At 38.9% G+C, this 18,593-nt stretch overlaps 1 protein-coding gene across 9 annotated transcripts in view; it reads right to left on the reverse strand.

Annotated features, from left to right (window-relative positions):
- Nucleotides 1–2,123: 2,123 nt before the first annotated feature.
- UGGT1 (UDP-glucose glycoprotein glucosyltransferase 1) overlaps nucleotides 2,124–18,593 on the reverse strand; it is a 116,544-nt gene continuing 100,074 nt past the window's right edge. For 8 of the 9 annotated variants that reach the window (XM_073360120.2, XM_073360118.1, XM_073360117.1 and 5 more), the window contains 9 exons: nucleotides 17,794–17,882; nucleotides 17,131–17,235; nucleotides 16,138–16,222; nucleotides 13,816–13,998; nucleotides 12,497–12,657; nucleotides 11,860–11,974; nucleotides 9,086–9,202; nucleotides 6,729–6,897; nucleotides 2,124–5,691 (listed from right to left, as the gene is read on the reverse strand). In XM_073360120.2, the coding sequence (XP_073216221.1) occupies nucleotides 5,666–5,691; nucleotides 6,729–6,897; nucleotides 9,086–9,202; nucleotides 11,860–11,974; nucleotides 12,497–12,657; nucleotides 13,816–13,998; nucleotides 16,138–16,222; nucleotides 17,131–17,235; nucleotides 17,794–17,882 (1,050 nt within the window). In that variant the 3' untranslated portion in view covers nucleotides 2,124–5,665. The other variant, XM_073360124.1, reaches the window with a different exon arrangement.

Here is an 18,593-nt window from a genome sequence, read left to right on the forward strand (position 1 = left end):
AGAGAAATGATATGTTCATGGCAACCTGTGTTATGAATAACTAGTCAGATTTCGGTACTAGTTGTAGCTTTTTCAGAATGTGTGGCTTTGTTCCTAAATATAACTGTGTTTATAAATTCCAAAACTTACAAGTTGTGAATACTGTGGCTAGCAAAGGATGCAATGTTATAGGCAGGTGTGGATGGAAGGTGATCTATTTTTCCATCTAATAGCATTGCAGAGTTCAAAAGAACCCACAGAGGCTGCTGCACCCCTTGGCTGGAAGTGGATTCCATTACATAACAGGGTTTACAGTTTGGTTCAATGGCTCTCAGCATCCCAACTATACAAATTGTTCCAGCACCCCAGAAAGATCCGCAGGACTGTAGACTGAATTCATGGCAACTGACCTCAAGAGTGAGAGATGTTACAGAGAAATGTGAGTAATCCAAATCCTCTGGTGTTACTCCAAGCTTACACCAGTGTAACTGACCAGAATTTCAGCCAAGAGGTATCAAGATGTAGTATGAGCTGCATTGTCAAACTGACCTTTTGAGTCTATGACAGGCTTGTGCTGCAGTTGTATTTATTTCGTGCCATGAGACATCAAAACATGACTCCAGGTGATGGTCCATTACACCTTTCACTGCTTCCCTGCCCATGATTAATGTGGACACTCCCATATTAATATGAAGTACACAGAGAAACCCTCTAATGGAAGGGTTGGCTCTGATTATTGATGGGAGCGGGAGGCCTTGCTGGAAATTCCTTTTGCAATTGTGCACTTTCTGGCACTGAATGCATTCAGTTACTCATACCCATGTAGGTGCCGCACTCACTGTTCTATTAAACAGCTGTCTGCTGGTTTAAATCACACATATATGACCTTTAAAATATATATAGAGAGAGAGATCACTTGTAATCAAGATCTGCCTGCCAGTTACCTTAGACAATAAAATAAATTCTGAATGTTTGGTGTGTTAATATAAAGTAGTGCACAGAGCTCTGTTGTGCATACACAATCAATCATGGTGTATATAATATATGGCCAAAATTTTCAAACTGAGGTGCCTAAAGTTAGTCTTCCAAATCTGTTTGTAGGCATCTAAATAAATGGTCTAATTTTTCAAAGATGAGCACCGAGCAATCCTTTGGAAGTTAATGACAGTTGTGGATGCTCAGCATCTTCTGGAGGAATAACGTCAGACTACTTATATAGGTGTCTAACTTTAAGCAACTAAATAGATATAAAAACGTGTAAAGCCAGGCTCCTTGACTTCAACTGCTTAGGCTTGGATGAGCTGGCAGTTATAGCCATTACAGTTTAGAAGCCTCTAAAAATTACCAAATATTTTCCACAACACAAATATGAAAACCAAAATAAGTGACTTAAACAAGCAGTACATATATGTATTTCAGTAGCCCTATTAATGAACTCAAGAAACAGGGAGATCTGACATAACAGACCAGTTATTACAGAAGAGAGGAAAAACATTTATTGTGTTGAACAGATTTTTTTTTAATCACAGTACTGGGAAAGTCATTGTAATTTCAGTTCAGGTGACATTTAAAACTCCCACACTCACATCAATAAGTATCAGCATCTTTACTCTGCATGGTGTTGAACAGGATTACAGGGAATTGAATATGGGAAAAGGTATCTAGGTTTCTTAAAATCTTTGATGGATTCTTTCCTTTGTCAATGTCCTTTCTCACGCTTCCCCCAAGTCCCAGTAGCTGAGTACAAAGCTCGTCAAGAATTTATTTTACACTTCTCCACCATTTCTATTTTTTTATTTTGGAATAGAAGGGTAGTCGAAGCTTCCTTTGAAAGAAAACTGTAACCCATTTCTCACTGATGTCCATAGGGCAATGGTCATAGAAATAAACATCACAATTGTGTTTTAGAGGCTTGCTTTACTTAAAGGATTTGGAACGGCATAGTGGCTTTTTTGTGCCCTTCGCAGCACGGGGACCCAGAATTTGATACCAGCTTCAATCACATTTTAGCAACATGTCACAATTATCCCTGGAGTACAGTCCCAGCCAATTGGCTCAGAAACAGCTCTACTTAAGTAAAATTAAGATTCTGTTGTAGGAGTTCAGAGGGTAAGACTTGTTCCCTGGATGCAACTTTTTGCAAAATAACAATATTCTCTGATGGGACTGCTTCTTGTAGTTCTGAGAGAAGGTGAATACTTTGCTCTACTTTGTCTCACCTGCAACAACTATAGTTACAGAAAGAGGCAGGGTTGTATTCTAAATATAGCTGGAGAATTTCATATTCAGACTGTGGCTGGCACACATACTTCATGTATTGTGACTATCAGAATAGGTACAGAACTTTTGAAATGTACTGCAAAAGAATTGCAGACTCTCTTAGTAAGAGTAGTTTCTCAGTCAGCTCATTCCTGATTATGACTTGCTTCCAGGTGACTGACAAAGTTTTTCCTCTAAATCAGACCCAGATTTAGTTGCATGGAAGAGAATAATCTTTATCAAGCAGAAGGAATGTAAAACTATCTCAATAACTTTGGCCAATTTAATAGCTTTCCAAGTTACTAAATTCAAGTTGATTTATATAGCAATTTTATACTTCACACCTCATTAACTATAAGTATTTCAAGAATTTACTGTTTTTGTCTTCAAATCATGCTCCTCCTAGGGCACTCACTTCAAAAAATAACAGACAGCCCAAGTCTGTAACTGAAGAGTGAGTGGTTCAAAAATAAATACCCAGCTTGACTGTGAACAAGACTTCATTACCAGTACCTGCACACAAACAGACCCACATACTGGACTACATTTCTTTTATCATTTACCCTCAAGCCTCTGATTACATTCATAGAATTTGTGCAGCATGGACAACAGTCATTTACAGAATGTGTGCTCTCTTATTTCCCTCCTTGGAAGCTTGGATGGATATATATATATTTTTTTAAAACAGTGGACTAAATCTCTCTTCTTTGGTCCCAGTCACTGTGTATATTTAGTGTCATGAAGTGTCAGTAGCTGAAACTGGGTAATCCTTGTAAGAGTCAGGCTATTAGATTTTGTAGTAAATGTTGAAGGCTTTCACAAGCAAAAATTTGAAGTTCGCATACATGGTTGCATTCTGTTCAGAATCCTGGGAAAGAATCTTAGTTTTAAGTTGCTGGAGGGTCCTATTAGCACCTGTGGTACTTGGGCTTCTGATCTTTTTATTGGAAGAAAGAAAGTCATAATGTATAAAACTAGATTAAATTTACACTGGAATGAGTTTAAAAACCATCTCATTTTCCAGCCTTGATTACTATAGCTCTGACAATGATAATTTAAGTATCTGAGTAGTGCATTAAGAGCTGCTGGATAGACAATATGAACATATGCTGTGTTATGCAGACATGATGGAATTTGAACTGAATCTCTGGTTGATGAAACCCTCTCCCACTCACCTGCAGAGCATGGCTTTGATCACGAGAGAGGCGTTGCCTCTATTGTACTAGTGCTAAACTGCCACTTTGGGGATTGAGATCTCCTAAAAGTGCCTGTGCAATATAACTGTCTGCCATGTAAGCAACACACATTGTATCAATTAGTAGTAGGCTGAGGCACTCTGGGTATGTGTAAGTACTGGGATACAAAGGGCTCAAGGGAGTTACACTAATTTTTACATCCTTAAATTTAATGTATATAAAACTCAATCCCACTTGTACAATGCAACAGCCCTTAGGGCTGAATCCTGCTGTGTGCAGATGGAAAGGGGACATAGGGAGCCATTTTCCCTTCTGTCCAGCACTCAGGAGAATGCTATGAACAACTTCCCTGGTTCTAAAGCTGGATAGGATGCAGGAGGTGGTGTTCAAAATGAATCAGTGGTGGGGAAAAATGGATACTTTTTTTTAAAAGTAAGCAAAACTAAAAACCTCTTCCCTCCAAAAATAAATCTGTCCCTTCAGTCACAAGATACACTGAGTTCTATACACAAATTTAGGGTTATTTGAGCCACTTTCTACTTCAAAGCAGATTTCAGAGAATTACCTACCTCAAATATTGACATTTGGAGTAGGCTTATATTATATACACCTTTAAAAAGAAAACACTGAAAGCTAAACTAAGACTAACACAGAAACCCATCATCTTGGCCAGAATTGCTAGAGGCCTGTTTCTTAAAAAAATAAAACAAAACCAAAAACACACACCATAGACAATTGCTGTATCTACAGGCGCTCACAAAAGGCATATTTTTGAAAAGGGAGACCTAGCTCTTTCAATGCTGTTGAAATATAAAATATGGAGACTTTTCTTCATCTTGGATGAAGGGCTTGGATTTCCATCTCCACGGTGTTCTGGACAAAGGTATAGTGCTATCTCATTACAAACCAAATTGCTCAACTTATCTTACCAACATTCTCTTAAAGGAACTTCTGTTTTGATAATATATTTCACAATTACCTGCAGTGGTAAAATGTACACACACTGTACCTGAGTAGACAGTAATTGACTTTATAAGTGTGCTCTTGCGGCAGAACTACTGCCATGGCTTGTTTTAAAATTAATACCTGAAAGAGATATTAGAAAATTTACAGCTGAAGAAACTAAGGACACTAATCCTCAAAAGATGCAGTTACTCGGAGAAAAATGTTTTCTGTTCTGCGCACTTAAATTAAACTTATTGCATCAAAGCAACTAAAAAATGTGTGCAAACAAGGAAACCATTATTGTGTTCCACAGTAAGGAGGACCAAGAAGATCAAAGGAAAGAGAGGGTTGAATGTGAGGACTAACACAAAGCCCTAAGAACTCTAAGGTTTTATTGATGTGACATCTTGTGTTGGAAGAAAAATGAAATTTACATGATCAAAAACTTCCACAGATTTTCATAAACAGCAAAAACATTTATAAAACAATGAACCACAGCAGTATTAATGCCCTACAGATTTGTTTAAAAACTTTGAAGAGTGTAGAAGGAGAAACAGGGCACTTTTAAATAAATTTAGGAGGAAAGGGCAAGTCAGAAAAAAAAATCCTGATTTTTTATCAGTTGCAAAGTATTGTTAACCTTGTTAGCATATACAGCTACAAGTGAATGTTTGCTTTTAAGTGGTGTGGGTAGCTTTGCACTGAACGAACTCTTCAAAAGTGAGGAAACAGATGCTGTCTCAATTTAAATAATGAAACTGCTGTTCTGTAACAGAATCAGTGGCATAATGAACAGAGCCTTGTAGAAGATGGACCATCTGAAAATTGCAGTTCCAACATTAGACCAGTTCAAGGCATGGTTCCAAGGATAGCGTAGCCTGGAAAAACTAGCTCCATCTCAAAACACTCATTTGAGGTAAGGACTCATGCTATTGCTGTCCCACCGCTCACTGAGTAAGATATCTGTGGCTAATAGAATCATGGCCAGCATTGGTTGTATGTGGCAACAGCTAGATGAACAGACCTGCTGCTTTTCAATGTACTTCGAACTTCTGTTACTGAAATTCTACACTCTGAGTGAGCACTTTCATCTCCCCACACAGGTGCAAAAACAGTAACCTTGATCCTATTTCATATGCAGAAATCAACCCAAAGGCAAGTAAAACACGCATACATCATCATCCCATTCAATTATTCAGCAGTTTTGCAGACGTACTGGAAAAAAAACTAGCATTTGATATAAAAATGGTCTATGGAATCAGTCTAACTTCATTTTCCCCCAAGGATCATAATTCCACGTGTGCACCTAGATCTGTGGAAAAGAAAAAAAATAGGATGAAAATCACATTTCCAGGTTGGGTTTGAACTGTGTGTGTTTGTGTGAAACTGGCTTTACAAGCCCCCGGATTGTTCTCTCAGAACAGAATTACAGACATGAATCCCTTGTGAATTGAAAGGACAGTCTGTACACAGTAATCCTCTTGACCTTTGTTTGAATTACATTTTTCTTCAATTGTTGAAAAATTAAGAGGCAGGCCCAAATTTATGAACCTTCACCCAGCCTTAAGATCTGTCCTTCTGTTCATGAATCCCCACCAAACCATTCTCTTCATATATGCTCTTGTTTTTGTGGTCAAAATGATGCCCAAATTTTAAATCTGCTCTCAAGTACATTTCTTAACTAATATTTGCAAAGTGCTAATGATGACTAGAAATGTACTATATAAACTATATATTACCACTATTCAAAATACATTCCAAAGCATGTAGAGGCATGTATTGCAGATAGGCTTCACAAATAATTTAGTTAAAATGGAGAGTGATGAAGGCCTTCTTGACAGTGTTGAAAACGGTTTAGTTCTGCCTACATGAGCGCTTAAGCCATTGTCTACACTGGTGCAAGTGCACCAACTGCTGAAAACTGAGACTATGCAATGGTACACTGAAGTCTGCGTTCAGCCAAACATTTCCCCGTAGTAAGGATGATATTCAACTTCTGAAAAATTCCCATTCTGTTCAATTCACAGAACTGCGAGGCACTTTGTTTAGCCTGGATTCTGTTAAGGCATTTGTCAAGGAATGGGCCAATAAACAACTCTTCTCATCTACAGTGGACTCTTCCACTAAACCCAAATAAAAAGACAGTCACGCCAGCATACAGTGACAGTTATCTTTTGCATGGTATGAGGACATACACTTGCATTAAAATGGTCAAGCATGAACTATTTTCCAACAGCTGGAAAGAAATTCACCAGAATACCATTACACACTATGTATATGCACTGTGAGGGCAGCAAACTTTTAGTTTCAATAAAGCCATTTTTCTAAATGGGAGACTATATAATTTACCTTTTCTGTTTTGCTGTTTCATCCCATCTGTTGTAGTAAGGGTTCCTGATTCTTTCTCTTTCTGGAAACCACTGTGTAGCTGTTTAATTTCTTGATCATAGTCCTGCCACTCTGGGACAATGCGCACAGCTGCTTGAAGCTTGGGCTCTTTGGTCATTGGATTATTACACTGCAAATGAAACCAATTCATTTTTGAGACAGATGACCTTTGCATACATGCAGAAAAGATAAGTCTGTGTTCACGTAAGTATTTTCAAGCTTCAAATTTGCCTGACCTTAAAAGAAAACTGAATATGGGGAACACTTTCTACTGAATTAGAGTAGTTTTAATTTCACTATCATCAATGACCAACTGAAAGGAAAGCCCTTCTTACTGCAGCATCTCTCATAGTTGCTGGAGGGAGTACAGGTTAAAGTCTATTCCCAACTCATGCTAAAATTGCTGCTGTGGTTAGCCAATACAGGAGGAAGAAGCAAATGAATGCTTGCAAAATGCAAAAAGACAAAACTGCTGGTTCGGAAGACATGGAGAATCTATGTAAGGTACATATATGGCCCTCATCGCCATAGTATTTGCCAGCCTCACACAACACCCCTGGGAGGTTGGGAAGTGCTATCATCTCCATCTTCTGGGGTCAGTTCGTCATGCAAGCTCTCTGTTCATCTTCACCTGTTCAAGACAGCACTATAATCCACCTATTTGCCCTCTATAATGCAATCCATCACTTCCTCGGTTTTCCTTGGGGTCTCTTTCTTACTGGCTTCTCCCACCATAGCTTCATTAATCTTCTACCTGTGTCTGAAGTAGCGCTTCTTGGATTTTGTCAGTCACATCACAACTGACTTCCATCCTAATGGTTTCATTTCAAAATCTGTTCTTTTGTGTAACTCTTTTTAGTGCTCAGATACCCATAGGACCTCCCTAAAAGGCTGTTATGGCCAGGGATGAGCTCCCAACACCTATAAAATGTCTAGAAATGGCCACTATCTGATAGCCTCTGGCAGTCAAACTTCCCATCACTTGCCTTCACGTGGCAGAGGTGTTTTTACCAAAAGATGGTGTGATAAATGGGGAGGGGGGGGGGAGATCGCACCCTTTTATGGACACCCAGCCAGCTACAAAGTCCCTCTTGGTGGCTGTTCTCTACTTTGCTTTACCTGTAAAGGGTTAACAAGCCCACAGGTAAAAGGAAAGGAGTAGGCACCTGACCAAAAGTACCAATGGGAGGGTTAGAACTTTTTAAAATTGGGAAAAAACTTCCCTTTGTCTCTGTGTTGTGGCTCTCCGGGAAAGAGGGGAATAGAGAGCAATCATGCTATGAGAAGCTTTAAGCCAGGTATGATCATAGATCATCAGATCATACCTAGAACTACTTATTTGGAACCCCCAAATGTGTAAGTAGATCAGGAATGTTTAGAAAGACGCAATTAGGTTTATTTCTGTTTATTTCTTATGGCTAGTGGACTCCTCTGTACTAACACCAGATGCTTTTGTTTGCTTGTAACCTTTAATCTGAACTCCCAAGAAAGCTATTTTGGGTGCTTAATTTTTGGAATTGCTCTTTGAAAATCTAGCAAAAGCCTAAGTTCCAGATGTATTTTCTTTCTTTCTTTTTTGTTTTAAGAACAGGATTGGATTTTTGGTGTCCTAAGAGGTTCGTGCATATGTTGTTAAATTAGCTGGTGGCAACAGCAGATTTCCTTTGAGTTTTTTTCTCAGCTCTTCCCCAGATGGGGGTTGAAAGGGCTTGTGGGTACCCTACAGGAAGGAATTCCCAAGTGCGCCTTTCTGGTTTCAAAAAGGGATTTTGCATTTGGGTGGTGGCAGCGTTTACCAAGCCAAGGTCAGAAAAAAGCTGTAACCTTGGGAGTTTAATACAAGCCTGGAATGGCAAATATTAATTTTTAAAAATCCTTGCGGGCCCCCACCTTCTGCACTTGAAGTGCCGGAGTGGGGAATCAGCCTTGACAAGTGGGTATCTGGCACCCTTTAAAAATAACCAGACAGCTCAGGGGAGATGGGACTCTTCCGTCTGGGAGGGAAGCCTACCTAGGAGAAGGAAAACTTTGATTCACCGCCTCCGCCCACAATCCTCAGGTTAAATTTAGCCTGGCCCAACAGGTCTATGGAAAGAAGGTGGGAAGAGAGGGGGCACGTACTCAGTTTAACTGCGGAAAGGCCCCTCTCCCTGCTGTGTGTGACTCAGGGATGCAACCAATACATTTTTGTGAAAGGTGAATACATCAGCCCAAGCGATTTCTACTTTTTGATCAGTTACCAAAGGGTAATGCTAATAGCTCTATTACACAACAATACGCTAATGTGTAAACCAATTTAAATCTACTTATGAGCTTACCAGATCAATAGTTTTTGCTCTCTTCTTTGAAGAATCATCACACCATGTTTCACACCAAAGCCACTCCTGGGGTAGTGATTTAATGGGTACCTGATGGATCATGTTGTTGGGCAAATCCTGTTTGAAGGACAAAATGTATTAGTGGTATCTACAACAGCGAGAGGAAAAAATCATTTACCTTTAGAATTACCAAGGGATGCCCTCTGAGAAATCCTAACCTGTAGAGCAGAATGTACTTTACACCCAAGAAAAAAAACAGGGGTTTTCCAGTGAGTGAAAGATGAATGATAACATTGCCTAAACAAAATCTAAAAAAGTTAGATTCTCTGGAGAACACCAGAACCCCAGACTGTTTCAACAAACAGTTACCAATTTTAGAGTTCAGTATTCAAAATTAAATTTCAATTCACTTATTGTTTTGTGAAGTCAGCATATGTGAGGTTTTAACTCCATCTGATAACGGGATATAAATTCAACTATTAAATGCTCATTGGTGCACTGGACTAGCTCAAATGGCTATTTTCTTAAGAGATATTAACAATAGATGCCTCTTGGTGCTTGTACAGTTGTTTAGAAGACAGAGCAATGGTCCCATGGCACTAGAACAGCACAAATACTCTGTCCAACAGTCCCACTGACTAGTAACACTAATGGAAACATTGGTAACTTACACACAAGATTATTCTAATACAGTAACTCCTCGCCTAACATTGTAGTTATGTTCCTGAAAAATGCTACTTTTCATTGTTTCACTTAATTTCACTTAACATTGTTTCGCTTAATTTCCCCATAAGAATTAATGTAAATAGGGAGGGATTAGGTGCTAGGGGAAAACTTTTTGCCAGATAAAAAGACTATATTTTATATATAATAATACTATACACAACAATGATAATTGTGAAGCTTGGTTGAGGTGGTGATGTCAGAAGGTGAGATATTTCCCAGAGAATGCTTTACTGCTAAATGATGAATTAGCACTGAGCTGAGCCCTCAAGAGTTAACACATTGTTGTTAATGTAGCCTCACACTCTACAAGGCAGCAGTAATGGAGGGAGGGGAGACAGCATGGAAGAGAGAGACAGAGACACACCATGTGTGAGAGAGAGAGAGAGAGACACAAACATTGCCCTTTTAAGTATGGTGACCCCACTCGAATCACATTGCCTTTTTAAGTAGATCAGCAAGTTGAGACAGCAGCTGCTGCCAGCAAGCTCCCTCCATCATGAGCCCTTTCACGTCCACCCCCTGCTCTGTGGAAATAGGGTAAAGTAGCGGGGGACAGGAGTGGGGGGAAGGGGGCACCCTGACATTAGCACCCTTATTCTCCCTCCCCACCCACACAGGAAGTGGGAGGTTCCCCAGAGCAGCTCCAAGGCAGGGGGGGAGGGACAGCTGAACTGCCTGGCAATTGACAGCCCACACAGGGAACTTAGGAGAGCGGGGAGCTGATGGGGGGCTGCTGGTCCACCCTGGTTCCAAGCTCCCACCAGCTAGCTCCAACGGGCTGCTCTTTCTGCAGGCAGTGGATAAAGCAGGCAGCTGCCAAACAATCTTAAGGGAGCATTGCTCAACTTTAAACGAGTATGTTCCCTAATTGATCAGCAACATAATAACGCAACAACTTTAACTCGGACGACTAAGTGAGGAGTTACTGTATTGTATAAAGTTCAGATACATAAAGTCAATGCACTAACATACATGCAGTTTAGCACATGGCACATTATAAATAAAGATGAGTATTTGAATATACATAAAGCTTTCTTTGGCCTATAACTAGGAAAACCCAGGGCAGACTGGAAAGCTCAAGAAATTGGTAATGGGTTAGAGAGACTTTCACCTCCACAACCCTAATTCCAATCTGGTCAATGCTAGTAGTAACCAAACATTAAGATCTAAAAACTTCTCATTGTCTTATAAAATGAATTGAATGGTGGTCTCAGGACACTTCCTAAGAGAAAGACGTCCATACCAAAGAAGCCTCCATAACACTTGGTATTGTTTTGTTGACTGTATCAACTGAGAGGCCAAGGAGTGAACAGACACTGAGATAATTGTCGCACCCAGAGATGTGTCTTAAACTTGTACTGAGAGCCATCTGCAAGGCAGTAAGGAAACTTGAATTTCATGATTGCGTGATTGTTTGGTGTTTTTTTTTGTAATGTAGGACTTCAGTGGGAAACCAAAGTTTTAAGAATCAACGCAGTCTCTGAAGATCTAAAACACTCAATACAGAATGACTACAGTGTTCCTATTGGGGAACCTTCCACAATGCCATTTCATGAGGCTAGGTTTCATTTTTTTGAAACCTTACTAAAATCTCTACCAAATACTGAAAAGCTAATAGTCAATGAAAATAATGTTAAAGATTAAACACAACGGACCAGAAGAAAAACGCATGTAAAGCTAAAATAGTATTCTGCCTTGAACTCACCTCACATCTAACTTCTATAGAACTCAGAATCCAATGTACTGTATATGCTGCAGCATTAATGGTAACACTCATTATTGCTCTAGAAAGTTGTCACTGTGTCTGATGAAGCCAAGTAGAGGCGTGGGACTGGTTCAAGGCTTCAGAACAACATTGCCTAACACATGGTAGTTTTAAGCCAATGAAGAAATCTCTGAATTAAGCATCAGATTAAAGTGCAATCTTTAAACAGAGCTGCCTTAAGAAGAAAAGGTATAGACCTTGATAGGAATTTAAAGACAAGAGAGTCTTAAGTATCTGAAAGCTAGCATCTAACTGCAAAAACTAAAAACCAAAGTACACACACCTGATCAAGGTTGGAAAGACTGTTAGGATCTTGACTCAGCCCTTGATATTGTCCTCTGAGCCGGTCTCCAGCAGCTATCTTCCTAAACTTTTTCAGATCAACAACATATAGAGCACTAAACACAAATAACAGGTTGTTAATAACATGAAGCCTGATTGATGTATTCATTTACAAAATTAAAAAAGAATGTAATCTTGGACCCTCCCAGACAAAACTAGGTTGTGATGTATAAATTCAAGGATTCTTCAAAAACAATATCCTCGTATTGCTGTCTCATTATCCATTTTTTCCCATTACCTTCAAAATTTAACCCAGATATATCTACTGGCAACTAACATCCGTTCAGTTAATCTGTAAAAGCTACAGCAAATGCTCTAGCCTAATATGTCAAGTGGAAATTCAGAGGCTGCCCAAGCTTACATGATGGAGCCCAGAAAAAGAAAGCATTGAGCAAACCCTCCAAACACATAGCAGACATTGATTTCATTGTATACACATACACTTCAACCAAAGTTTGCTAGCAACAATGGCAAGTATTGTTTCAAGTTTTTCACAAGTTGCTTTTTTTTTTTTTTTTTTTTCTTTAAAAACCAAACGAGCCCTAAAGTCTATCTGGTAAAACTGAATTCTTCAATACCTGATGTGATATTTTCTTCCAGCCAAGTGACTTGCCCAGTATCCTGACTTCCAGAACCTGTAGCCATCCATCTCTTTACGGCTTTCACAGAATGGAGTATAGCCATATGGTGCACCATCCAAATTGAAGTCTCTTAACTCTTTGAGGTCTGTGCGGACAATCTAGCAAAGGGAAATGGAAATTATTTTGTTTAGCATGGACACAGACTTCGGAAAGCTGGCGTGGGGAGTTATTTTTGAGGTGTGGGTGAAGACTCTATAGTCAAAGCTGAATAAGCATTTAGAGAAAGGTTACTTATTATCGGTGCATTCTACATTGTATTAGTGGATGAAGATAAAGTCCCTGCCCCACACAAATCAGAATAGGATAATGCACATCATCATTCAAGTAACAAAGATATAAAGAATCCAAAATAGACTCGGTAATTAGAATAAAAGCTATAAAAGGAGAATCTGGTATCTAGGTCATGGTACCTACAAATAACTTGACTGAGGGTATGTCTACACTGCAATTAAAAACCTGTGTCTGACCCATGGCAGCTGGCTCAGGCTCAGGCTGGAGCCTAGGCTGTCAGACCCTGAGAGATGGGACGGTACGAGCGCGCGAGCGCCAGCCTGAGTCCAAACATCTACACCACGATTAAACTGCCTCTTAAGTCCAAGCCCAAGTCAGCTGGCCCAGGCCAGCCGCAGGTGTCTAATTGCAGTGTACACATACCCAGAGCCATCACTCTATATCTCACCTCTCAGTCCTCATCCTCAAATGAAACCTGTACAACGTTTTCAACAGATGAGTCTGGGAATTTAAAATCATAAGTTTGCTAAAAACCATTGACTTAACAAAGACACTGGGTTTGTGGCTCATTACAACAATTTGTACCACATCCTGCCGCCTATTAACTCTTAATTGCCCACTTCATTTTAAGTGATGCGAACCCCTTATGCTTAATCTGTCCCACCTTGTATCTAGTTTGGGCACTCCCGTTACCTTCTCCAGACATGAGGAAGCGCTCTGTGAAGCCTGAAAGCTTGTCCCTTCCACCAACAGAAGTTAGTCCAATAAAAGATATTATTTCGCCCACTTTGTCTCTTGACAAAAGTAGGCCCCTGGGGTGCTGTGATGGCTGCTTATCTTGCTGATAGGATTTGTGCTATCCTTTTCTATTTGTTATATCCACATTTTCTAACTTTTGAGTGCTTTACTTTGCAACCTTCATAATGTTCTTTTAACATAGGTGTTTTTGTATTTCACTCCATTTACTACACGTACGCTGACCTTGTAATTCCTGCCAGTGACCCCAAAGCCATCAGATAGCTTACCTGATCAGCATCCACAAAAAGGAATTTATCAACCACCAGTGGGAACAGCACATCCAGAAAAAGGATCTTGTAACCCCAGATAATGCGCTGTTTCTCTGTTTGCTGGTGAAGCCATCGGGGCCATTTGTATTGGACAAGCTCATACTGGAAATTATATTTCTCTGCCATGTATGGAATGAACTCCTGGGGAGGGAAAAATTATTTTATCTCGACTGCATTTCTGGGTTTGTCCCATTATAGCAAAACCAGGTAGAAGAAAAGACAATTTTTAAAAAGAAGAAAAGGCCCAAGAGACTTTGCAGCCTTTGGGTAAAGCACAATTTTTTTTTCTAAATAGGTTTTTTGTTTTAAGCAAATGTAAATGTAATCGCAAACAATAATAAAAAAATAAAAAATAAAGCGGTCCCAACTTTGTGTGACAGTCACACATCAGAAGTGTAACTGTCAGAATGTAGTCTTTGAAATCCATCTAAACATCTTAGGATCCCTTCAATCCCCACAGTTATGACACTGATCTATTTTATAACAGATCCAGGGGTGAAGGGTTTGATTTACAAGAAGAGATTACTTGAGTTCAATATGAAATACTGGAATAAACCTAAAAGGGAAAAAGGTAAGATAAACATCAGGAAAAGATTCCCAACAACAAGATCCACTTGGCTGTGCAAGTTTCCCCAAGTGAAGTGGGAGAAGCCCCAACTCTTGAACAATGAATATAAGCCCTGAAAAAATTCTAATAAGTGTACATTAGAGAATAATCCTGGATCAGCAGAGAATGGGGACTAGAGAACCTAAGAAATCTTCTCCTGCTATCCCCCTCTAACTCATTTGATAATTGCAATTGAATACTTCGGCGACTGCTGTATTTTAATATAAACCTAGTACTCAAACAATATAATGGCACACATTCATGCCTAGTTTTTAATACCATTAAAGGCTAACAAATGATTTTGCTGACTGACTTTGTATTGCTCCCAAGATGTCACAATGCACCCTCTGAAAACGTGTATTAGAAAAGAAAAAGTAACCAGATGTCTTAATGATACTAAAACAATCCTAATTTCGGAAAAAGATGCTGGTTCAGCCAAGATTGTTACTTGTCCAACAAATCCATGATGTGGAGTCTGCACTGAGCGGGAAATAATGTACTGCTGGCCAAAGGTAGCACATTACTTCCCCACTGGAACAAGGAGGGCTGAGAGGCAGCACAGACTGTAAAGTCACAGAATCTAGCCCTTAGTTGATTTCTTTCTGTATAAACAGACTCTTCATTTAGAATGAACTACCAAACCAGATCAGACCTGTGGCCCACCAAGGCCAGTGTTACATCTCTGACAGTAGCCAATGCCAGATAAATCAGAGGAAAGCGTAAAATCACTTTAATAGAGTCATGCATTAACATGCCCATGGAGAATGTTTTTTCCTAGGCATTTAAGGTTGTCTCATCTCCTGAAGCATCAGGGTTGATATGTCATATATGTGTATTCCCCATCTTATTCATATACATGTGTAATCCTTTTTTGAATCCTACTAAGCACTCTGCCTCTATAAATGGTTGCCACAGGTTAATTGTGTTACATAAAAAAGTATATCCATACGTTAGTTTTTTATTTTCTGCCTTCTGATTCCCCTTGTTCTTGGTTTAGTATGTGTGCACAACTGGCCTCCTTTATAGCCCTGTTGATTTTATAAATATCTTTCATACCACCTATTATTCTCCTCTCAAAAATTAAAGGTCCTAATATTTTTTAGTGTTCCTTCATATGAAACTTTTTCCATGCCTCTAATCCTTGGCATTGCCTGTCTCTGGGCTTTGTCTCTTTCTGCTCGGTCATTAACACTCTCCTTCCCCCAACCTCACAGGTCAGGCACACCTTCCTCATGCAATTTAAAAAGAAGCCTCTATTTAACAGTCACACCTTTATCATGAACATTGCCATGCAAACCACAAGGAAAAGCAGTTCAAACAATAGAAGCAAAGGAATCTAAACAAAGATATGAAGAATTCTCTTACTCCAATTTCCTACTGTGTGCAACTCCCTCCTTATATACCCCTTTACAAAGTTAACCCACTGTCAAACTGATCTTCACTGACAAAAACTTCTTAATCAGAAGAATAAGACTGCAACTACGCTTCTTGTTTGTCAAAATAAAGAGATATCAATAGATTATACATAGCTTTTCATGTTGATTAGTATGGGACTCATCTACCTGTTCAAAGAACAGATATTTAAAAAAATGAGGTAAGATGACAAATGAAATAACCCTTAGAAAAGTTTTTTACTTTTACTTGTGCCCCTAGTAAAAGATTTAGTAACAGACCTTGAACGTAGGTGACAAATAGTTCTTCAAGAACCAGAATTTCACTGGAGTCTCAGTGTGTTTCAGCACAGATAACATCATTATACTGTCAAAAGCAAAAAAAGAACAACGTTTTTTACATTTAATCAACAGGAAAAACTCCAATTGTAAAGACCACTACCGTTATTGCTAAGACAAAGTTCGTACAGCCCAGCTCTGCAGAAAGCTCAGTGTAATGGTTAGATTACAGATGGCTATTTTCCTACATTATTCTAGTGAATGCAATTTGTGCCAGATTACTGACAATTATGCACCAAAAAGAAAATATACAGCTGCAGCCTATTAAAATCAGCTTAAACACCTAAGTACAAAATATATTTTTTAAAATACTGAATAATTTATGCATGGATATAAAAAGTGAGTCGTTCTCTAATCCAATATACAGTAAATCAAATAATAGGACAGTGATCAGCTGCCCTATTATCTATTAGATAAACAGCTTAAATCTAATTTAGGTATTTGTAAAGAGCAAAATAGCATAAGAATACAAATAAAAGTCATAGAATAAATATCTTGTGCTTTTAAAATCAACTTTTTCATCTTTGCCTTAAGGTTTGTTCTATGAATATTGATGTGTATCAGAGCAAAACCTACAATGATATTGCAGCTCAGTGAGAACTACTAAACAAAGCTTGCCTTAACAGTTCACTTCCTGTAAACTGCATAAACAGAAACGTTTATAAAATACACTAAAGCTTCCAACTGCTTTGAATCTAATGGGAGTTTTACCACTGGATTTCATTTTTTTCAATATTACCCTTATTAAGTAAGAAGACATATGCCAAGTGAAATAGCCAGTGTTTAACAACTCTGCCCCAAACTATTCATATGTAACAGAAATGGTCAGATCATTATTTAAAAGGAGATTTGAAGCTTCCAACTACTTTTTTAAGTAGATAGCAATAGCAATACATCTACCAACTGAGAAACAAAAATTACAGTCTCTAGACTAACCGGAGGAATCTTTCATACAGGTGTCCTGAAGCCACAGAGAATATATTAATCACGTCATCTTTATCTTGTTTCACTTCATCATTCTTCTGCCCACCTGTAAATCCCCTAAAATCAGGAAAAATATAGTCCTCATTAGAATACTTATACCTGTCTACAATGTCATGTAGAAAACTGGGCTTTTCCCCCAGGCCAAATCTCTCACTTCCCAGTCTGGCAGGGGTCGAGTGTGCTGCAGACACAATGTGCTCAGACCTGGGAGGGAAGGCATGCTTGGTGTTGCCAGTTGATTTATATTATTGATGGGCTCTGAAAAGAGTCCTGTTAATGAGACCTCTTCAGCCCTAAAGGGACTGCCTGTGATGTGGGGCCTTTAGAAGATGTACAATGATCCAGGGCACGAAGAAAGGCACACCGTAACCTTTTACAGAAGGGAGAAGGAAAACATAGTTACAAAGCAATGCCCATCTTGTTCTGCATAGCTGAATAAAATGGACTCCCAGGAATTACTGATAGCGTAGTTTTAAAAATTACACCCTCAAACCCAGTACCATTTATAAACAGAATTGCTATAGATTATTGGTTCTTTAGGTCCATCATTAAAATACCAGACAATCTTTCAGTCTCTAGACTGCATGATGTCAGTGAACAGACAACTATTTTTACCACTTAAGAGACTCCCAAAATCCAGACTCATTCTCACTGGTTCCATCACTTAGTAAATCTTCATTCATCATGTCTAGTTTCTTCTGAACCTGGAAATGTAAACACTGCGTTAGCCAACAAATTTTATTAATAGCTGAGAAAATAGCTATAAAATACTAAGCAGTCATCACCACACCATGTTTTTATTTGAATAATGTCCATCTGCACACAACTTAGGCCACATTAAGATACTTATCAGAAGGGACAATAACCCACTAGTGTTTTTTACTAGTGAATTTTAACACAAAATTCAAACTAGTTCCAGAGGCTTTAAGACCTTTGACTTTAGAAGGCTAAAACTTATCAAAATGCATTTTTGTCGTCATCTTCGATGATGGAAACTGGAGAAAAATTTAACACTACTCTCCATATTGGCCTAAAAGAGTCCACTGAGACATTAGGAGTGCAGCACCAGAGCTAAGCAACTTAATCACGGTAGATTTAATAGGTGAGAAGGCCACATCCAAAAACCAGAGCCAAATAGAAATGCAAAACAGAAATTTTGGGAGGAAGAGAGGAGAAGGCTATGCTGCAACCATCACCACCAATGGATTAATCTGGTTTCATTTTGTAGCTACACTTCCATCTGCTGTGTGCTCTCTGAGGGAGAGACAGCATCAGATAACCACAGAGCTGATGATAGAAGGTAGATAAGCACAGGTCTTTAATAATGTATATGATAACCAGTTGTTAAAAACATATCCATAATGGTAGTTACACTACTGGCTGGCTATTTATTTGTTATATAATCATTACTAGGA

The sequence above is a fragment of the Lepidochelys kempii genome, chromosome 9 (genome assembly GCF_965140285.1).
Source record: "Lepidochelys kempii isolate rLepKem1 chromosome 9, rLepKem1.hap1, whole genome shotgun sequence".
Taxonomy (NCBI): Eukaryota; Metazoa; Chordata; order Testudines; family Cheloniidae; genus Lepidochelys; species Lepidochelys kempii.